A 7,904-nucleotide genomic window follows, 5' to 3' on the forward strand; every position below is an offset into this window, starting at 1 on the left:
ACTTTTAGAAAGGATAATCATTTGATTAGTTTAAAAAAGATAATTGTCTTTCAATTTAATTCAAATCCTATTTTTTATTTATTTATTTTAAGTTTAAATTGTTTTACATCTATATATAGTATGAACTTGGTTTAAAATTCAAAGTAGCATTATATTTTTTTTTCCTGCTAATTATGCTAATATTGATTCGTTCTATTATTAATAAGAAAGGTGATAAAATCTAATTGTTGATATCTCAATTTCGTTTAGACTTATCATTTTCTATATTCCTAATAGATTACTTACACGGTAACATTTTAAAGTGAAAATATTAAACAAATTAATTTCAATCATGATTTTTTGATACATTTTAATTTTGATATTGCATTCAATTTAATCGTACGGGTGCTCTTCATATGGGCTTGAATTTATCTTAATTGCAGAAAGTAATAAAGGACAATATTATATCTTACCATTTAAAGGAGCATTGTTGACTATAAATTAGAATCCAAGAATATCAATTAATAATTTTCTCCAATCAATATACCAAATTAGGTGAGTTCATTTAATAATGTCAATTAATTTCTTTTTAGAATTGATACAAATAGAATTTGTTGCCAAGTGGCTTGTTCATAGTACGGCACTTGGCTTAATATTAAGCTAGACTGTCCTCCTTTTATTACAATATAGATATAGATATAGATATTATTATTATTATTATTATTATTATTATTATTATTATTATTATTATAATTATAATATTAACAACTCTACTACTATGTGTTGATAATATCGTATGAGTATATTAGGTGAGTTCATTATTATTATTAACAACTACTACTATGATGTGTTGATAATATCGTATGAGTCTATTACGTGAGTTCATTATTATTATTAATTATTATTATTATTATTATTATTATTATTAGTAGTAGTAGTAGATGATTATTAAATTAGGTAATATTTTGAACTACAATTAATAACTTCTTTAATAATTAATGCAAATAGAATTTGTTGCAAAGTGACTTGTTCATATTACGCCACTTGGCTTAATATTAAGTTAGACTACTCTCCTTTTATATATATACTTGGCTTAATATTAAGATAGACTAATCTCCTTTTTTATATATATATATATATATATATATATATATAGATTTTAAAATTTTATATGCTAGATTGGAAAATTAAAAAAAAAAAGTCTTATTTCTTAACAAAGCAAATTAATTAGAATGAAAGAAATGGACACGGTTATACATATGAAGCAAATTAATGCTTTTAATATATTCTTGAATGTGGTGATAGTGGAGGATTAATTCTTCCCCTCATCCTCATATTTTCCCTATCCACTATAAATAGGCTTGACGTCCTGTCTTTGGACATCACATTCCATCCATTTTACGAGTTTCTTAATATATACTAATTTTTTTACTTTATTTTTATCAAGTTGAAGTAATTTTTTGGCAATACAAAAATTAGATAAGTTGGTGTTGGATCTGTGCAAACTTCCCGATGGACAACAAAGGAAAAAAAAGAGGGGGCGATAATACAACAAAGAAAAAAAAGGGGCGATAATATGAGGATAGAGGCGGAAAGAAAATCTATTCATATATTTTTTGGTGTTGATTAGTTTGAATATTGATATGAATTGTTTTATATTTATGTTTTCAAACCTTTGGGGCTTACAAATGTGAAGGCAACTTTAGTTATCTCCCCTCCATATTCATGTAAAAACTTTGTTCATTATACTATTTTCTTGACATTTTTGTATTATTTTTATGTTAGCTCACTTTTTTTAAATTTTCAGTGAATTTTCCTTAGCCAGTATGTTTTCCTTGGCCAATATGTTTTTAAATATTTTTATGAATATTTTTCTAATTATTATCATCATATATATATTGCACTAAAGGTCTACATACTTTTGGATGCAAAATTTTTATCACATTATTTTTTCCTCATCTTATCTGAAATTTCTCTTATTTTGAAAGTGTTCTCCGCCACTAAAAAAATGTTGGGGTTTTATATATGATTTTCTTATTGAAATTTACATGTACCAATTTAGAGTGAATTTTTCATACTTAGTCTATAATATTTTCACAAATTCTTTTCGCAAAATAATTCTATATATTTTTTTTAAGAATTACAATATTAGTTTTTCAGAATATAATGACCGCGCTACAAATACTAGTTGAGAAAAAAAGATACATAGCTTTCCTTGCTTTTGAGATCAATTTAAGTGACATTTTGAACATTTTCTCTTCTTCCCACAAAACTATAGATTTTTTTTTTAATTGAAAGAAGTAGGAGAGCCAAGCAGTTGCCTATGGAAAACAATAATATTAATAAATTAGAAGTGTGTACAAATTTCATCAAGTTAGACGACGGCTTCGTCCGAGTATTTCTGTGTGTGTGTAGAAAAACAACTACTGACTTCAAATCATGCTCCCAATACTTCCTTCCTTTTAGGAACAAATATAGGTATTACTCTCATTGCCCCTCTAAAATACAGCTAGACTTTTGTGGATTTCAAACACCCTTTTCACTATTTTGTGAGTTTTCTTCGTCTGGGTTTTATTTTATTATGAGGAAAATAATTCAAAGTTAGGTTTTTTTTTTAAGCCAAATTGCTAAAGTTTGATACTTTGCATCTTATTATGGTGTTTTTTTTTCTTTTTTCTTGTTTGGGTTAAAATCAATGTCAGATAGTACAAACTTTTGCTCTATTTTTCTTGTATGTGTGATTGTTGATAATTGTTGTTTCTAGTTTGTGTGGTAACTTGCAGCAATTTTTTTTTTTTTTTTTTTTAATGAAGTTTTTGCAGATCAATGGGTTTGGGGAATGAGGTGCAGAAGATTTTAAGCTGGACATCTGTGGTAAGCCCATCATAATTTTGGTTAATGTTCCTGTCCCATTGATGTTGATTCAAGTTATCTCTTGGAGAATAATTCAAAGTACTTGCGTTGAATGTCTTATATATAAGTAGATACATATATCCTAGTCTAGCTCAATTTGTAAGTATGAAGAATCTTGATAGGACTAGAGGACACAGGCATACTAAAGGTTACTTGTATACCTTAAAAAATATGTAGTGCTTCCTATGGATCCTCAACAAATGAGTTATATTGTGAAAATTTTATTTAGTTTTTTGTTGTAAAAATATGATTTCAGATCCTACATTATCCATCACTGTATCCTCACCCCACCTTCACACCACCCTAAAGGCAAATGTTCTGGGAATGGATGCTAACCTTTGAGCTTCAACCTGATTGAGTTTAGTTTTTGGGTATCTTTAGTCACACTAAACAAATTCCTTGTTTTACAAAGTTGTGCATTTACGTTCTTTGAGATTAGCAGTAAAACATGAAAGAAATGATTTACAAATGGATCAGTGGCATCATATTGTGGCTGAATCTACTCCATTTACTAAGGACACAACCCTGCCCTCCTAATGTTTGCAGTTTCCTATAAGCAATGAGGAATGTTATGAACTGAAAAGCTACATGTCATGCTTCTGAGCTCTTTAATTTACAAAGCAATATTGCTAAAGTAGTACTTCCCCAATTTAAGTGTCTTAGTTTGACTAGGCACGGAGTTTAAGAAATAGAAACTTTTGAATCTTATGGTCCTAAATTAAAGATTTGTATAATGTACTAAAATGTCTTTGAATCTTGTAGTTATAAACTTGCCATGTAGGATGTTTGAATTGTCAACTTACTAAATATAGAAAGAGGCATTTTTTTTGAGACAGACCAAAAAGGAAAGTAAGACACTTAGATTGGGACTGAGGGAGTAGTCCCTTTCCTTAGTCATTCTCTTAACCTCTTGGGTGATTAGGCTATCAGCTTCTAGGGGAATTATAGGTTAAAAAATCCTTCTTTTCTAGAAGGAGCACACTTTTTATTTTTCTTAATATCTATATATTAGCTTACTTTTTGTTTTGGACCTTTTTTTCAGTGTGGTAACCTTGGACTTCATTTGATCTGGCTCATCTTACACTTGATCATCAACATTTGGTACTCTGTATTGGGCATAGCACGTATGATGGAGAATGCCCTTATTTCTAGTGGGCTGCGAAAGAGTTACAATGCCGTTAACATTAGTAAAGTGCGCTACCTGGCTGTTGTGATTGAGAGTGAAGAAGCTCGCCAAACTTCAAAAGTTCTAGAATTATTGCGTTGGCTTGCATCTATTGGTATAAAAAGTATCTGCCTCTATGATAGAGAAGGTAAGGTTGTCAAAAATATAATCACCAGCTTGTTCATATTCTTCTTGATGCATCTACAAGACTGCTAAAAATATGATTCCCACAGTTGTTGCTTATTGTAGGAGTGCTGAAAAAGTCACAGGAAGCTATTATAGAAGGATTAAACAAGTCCCAGAAAGCCAATGTAGAAGGATCGGGTCATGGAACCTTGCTTGAGGTATTTTCAGGTTCCTCTAGTTTTGGACTTATGTCTTATGTTACTTTTTGCATTTCGGTACATATTTACCTTTATTTTCATTTTCTTTAAGTCCTGGTCTATTCATGTGAAGCGTCATTCTTGTTGGGAATTAAATCCTGACAGGAACCACTTGCAAATCTATGTGACATGCGCTCTAGCTTGAGCTATGCCGGAAAAGATTTGACTTATTGTCAGAAATTATATCTGTGAGGTATCTTATTAATGGAAGATAGTGAGACTACTTCATCCATCCCATGATTTCCTTGAATTCTACAAATCATTTGACAGCTTTGGAATAAAAAAATTGACAAGATAAATTCGTCATTTGGGAAGTTAGAGATTGAAAAACTATATAAACGATACTATGAGTAGAAATTTTCTCATTTCAGAAAATTAGGCTGTTGACTCTCGAAAAGCACACAGGCATTTAGGAAAGGGGTGGGTGTACAATTTTTTCCCCTAGACAATGAGTCAATGACATGTTTATACGTTTTCTGGACTAGGATATATTATTTTTAAAGATATCTCTATCTACTTCAATACTGGTAACCTACTCAGAAGACTTTATCCACTAATAATTTCATTATATCACATAAAATAGGAAGGTGGGAGAAAAACAAAGACCTTCAAAACCCTTTTCCTTCATTCAGTACATTTTATCTTCTCTAATCCTAGAGTGTCTGTGAAGTCTTATCATCAGACACGCCTAGGACAGTTATCAAAATTTCTTTCAAATCACATTTCTTTTCTTTTTAGCGAATGCTAGTTTGATGCCAATATGAACTCATGAATCGTCACTGGTGCTGTATTACAACTATAATGGACTATGAACCTGGACTTTGAAAAGAAGAATGAGAAATGACAAACAAAATAAGTTCAGATTTTCTATATAATTTTTATGTTAGTTTCCTCCTTTTTTGGTTATATTGAGGTGGGGTTAGGGGGTGGAGGGGAAGAGATTATTTGTACACAAGAAAGTTAAGGGGAAGAGATTATTTGTACATAAGAAAGTTAACTTTTACTAGTTGGGCTTTATGTGATTGACCTCTAACTTTGTCCCAGTTAAAATTGTCATTTTTTGCTCTTTAGAATTTAGCTCTTTGTAACCAATTTTATAGAATAAAAATCTTTAGCCAAAAAAAAAAAAAAGGGGAGCGCTGAAGACCTGAAACATTGAATGGGAAGTGACAGAGAGCCAAACACACCTGAAAATACTGGATATGAAGTGAAAAGAGCCACATAACTAAGTGATAGGATCAAATAAAATATTTTTATAATAAGTTGATATGGTTTACTGCAAATGCCTTTAAGGTCTCAGTTTAGAGTTAAATATACATAATATTGCACTAATGACTGCAGCATGTTTCCTTTGCCGATACCCTTCTGTGCCACAAGCATATGGATCTGGAGTTTGTCTCTTTTGCTGATTCAAAACCTGCTGTGGCCAAAGCAGCTAATTTACTTTTTGCCAAGCATTATGCCACCGCAAAACCAGAAAAGCCGAATTTTACAGAGTCTGACATGTCTGAGGCGCTACAAGCAGTAGGTCTGTTCATTTATCTTCATTTCCCCTGTTTGCATGATGTATTCATCAATATGGATTTTTCATTTTAGTAGCTTTGTATAAACGTGGATAAATTATCAATTCTACAGGTTATGTGGGACCGGAACCTGATCTTTTATTAGTTTACGGTCCTGTGAGATGTCACACGGGTTTTCCGGCATGGAGAATCCGGTACACTGAGATTGTGTAAGTACATTCATACAGAAACACTTAGCATTTTTTTATCATCCATGGCATGATAGGCTCTCTAGATAATGCTTTGGCTTAGGAAATTAAGTTTTATTTCGAATCTTATTTGTTTTGGTTCTAGTTAGGTACTGTTACTGCGGTATAGCATTTTTTGCTTATTTTGTAGCTCGTATTTATGACATTCTTGTTATTGATTACCCGTAGTCATTAAACAATAAAACAGATAGCGAGGGTACAAGATGCTCTCTTACAGGCCTAGTTAAAAGATGGTCCTCATTTGAATTTGTTTTTCGTCTTTTCCCTTGTGGTCGAATCTTGGTTAGAAATTTGCAAATGCATCCTAAGCATGCACTACCTCTAGGACAGGTTACAAGGGATTTTGGATCTGAGTTCATTCTTTTTTGAATGCAGACATATGGGGCCCTTGAAGTCCATGAAATTTGGTTCCCTTATAAAAGCCATCCACAAATTCACAAAGGTGCATCAAAACTATGGTAAGTATGACATTTCTATACCTGTGAATGCTCCTGCTGTCACCTTTCCAGAACCTACCTTGGTATTTTTGCCTGTCACCCCTGAACCTCTCGTCTGACAAGAGGCGGAGTTGGATTTAAATTTTATGGGTTCTTAATTCTAGGGTAGCGGCATCAGCTGCTAGTAACTGGGTTAAGAATTTAACTTTTGTACATATTTAGTGGATTTCTTAATACAAATACATGGTTTGGACTAAAGCTATTGGGTTTGGACAAACCTGTCCGTAACCTTCTAGCTCCTCGGGTGCACGTCTCTCCTTTAACACATTAGAGAAAGGAAGCAAATTATGTCTATAGCATATCTTATGTTCAGATTTGGTTTATTAAGAACTTGAATTCAGAAATCAATCTCCTTTAAAGGTGCAAAAAAGCGAGAAATTTTGAATTGCTTTTAGTGGACTTTCCCAAACTGTTGTAGTGGTGTATCTATTTGGTAATTTAGGATACAGCATCCTTCTATAATACCTTGATGACGGTCCAACTGATCACACCAAACCTCTCAAGTTTTTCATTTGCATAAACTGATTCTGCAGCTAAAGTTTGTAGAGAACCAATTTGAGTTGCTTTTCACATTTTTGTTTTCAGGCCAATGAAACACTTGCAGGTGGATTGATTTTTTCTCGGACAACGGCGTTGGTACACTTCTCACAATTTACAACATGCAGCCAGCTTCATCTTATATATTTATACTACTCCAAGATTTCATCCAAAAATGGGGGGCGTCAAACCTTTAACAAATACCCCTGTTTTAACTATTGTTGTGACATTGTGTTTTATAACTAGTTAGAGATGCATCTTCAGGAGATTCTCTTCTTGCGAAAACTACAGGAACTTATGGGGGTATTAGTGAATTGGAGCAAAGCTGTGAATTGTGATAATGACAGTAAAACTATATAGGGTGAGAAAGATTGCTCTGTGTGGTCACTAACTATAAGCAGATCTCTAACTTCTCCTTTCATCACCCCCATAAAGTTTTTGATGTTAATCAAGTATGATGTGTAATTGAAAAACATAACAAACTTCCCGTGGAAACTTCTTCCATACAAATCTAGAAATCGTAAAAATGTTAAAATAATATACTAAGAAAATTTTAATTATAAATAAATTATCAAACCTTGAGATATAAAACAGAACTTATTGTTTGGTTGTAGAAAAAAGCGACTTTAGTTGATAATATTGACCGTTGGATTTTAAAA

The 7,904-nt window shown here is 31.9% G+C and overlaps 1 protein-coding gene across 6 annotated transcripts; it reads left to right on the plus strand.

Moving 5' to 3' along the window:
* The first annotated feature begins 1,405 nt into the window (after window positions 1–1,405).
* Window positions 1,406–7,614, plus strand: LOC132640970 (uncharacterized). 6 transcript variants are annotated; one of them, XM_060357824.1, is made up of 8 exons: window positions 1,406–1,706; window positions 2,802–2,853; window positions 3,935–4,205; window positions 4,307–4,401; window positions 5,782–5,968; window positions 6,076–6,172; window positions 6,587–6,669; window positions 7,294–7,614. In XM_060357824.1, the coding sequence occupies exons 2-8, from the start codon at window positions 2,806–2,808 to the stop codon at window positions 7,299–7,301; spliced, it is 789 nt and encodes a 262-aa protein (XP_060213807.1). In that variant the 5' UTR covers window positions 1,406–1,706; window positions 2,802–2,805; the 3' UTR covers window positions 7,302–7,614. The 6 variants fall into 6 exon arrangements, with proteins under 6 accessions (XP_060213807.1, XP_060213783.1, XP_060213790.1 ...); XM_060357800.1 differs by lacking the exon at window positions 1,406–1,706 and adding an exon at window positions 2,051–2,457; XM_060357807.1 differs by lacking the exon at window positions 1,406–1,706 and adding an exon at window positions 2,052–2,457 and having other exon boundaries at window positions 2,793–2,853; window positions 5,818–5,968.
* Window positions 7,615–7,904: the final 290 nt, after the last annotated feature.

Source organism: Lycium barbarum, chromosome 1 (assembly GCF_019175385.1).
Source record: "Lycium barbarum isolate Lr01 chromosome 1, ASM1917538v2, whole genome shotgun sequence".
Taxonomy (NCBI): Eukaryota; Viridiplantae; Streptophyta; class Magnoliopsida; order Solanales; family Solanaceae; genus Lycium; species Lycium barbarum.

Bases quoted from the DNA above. Each gene is read 5' to 3' on its own strand.
- LOC132640970 (XM_060357789.1), top strand. From the start codon at position 2,303: ATGGAAAACAATAATATTAATAAATTAGAAGTGTGTACAAATTTCATC. The intron at 2,458-2,792 runs GTATTACTCTCA...TTTTTAATGAAG, and splicing joins CCTTTTAGGAACAAATATAG to TTTTTGCAGATCAATGGGTT. The intron at 4,402-5,781 runs GTATTTTCAGGT...TAATGACTGCAG, and splicing joins GTCATGGAACCTTGCTTGAG to CATGTTTCCTTTGCCGATAC.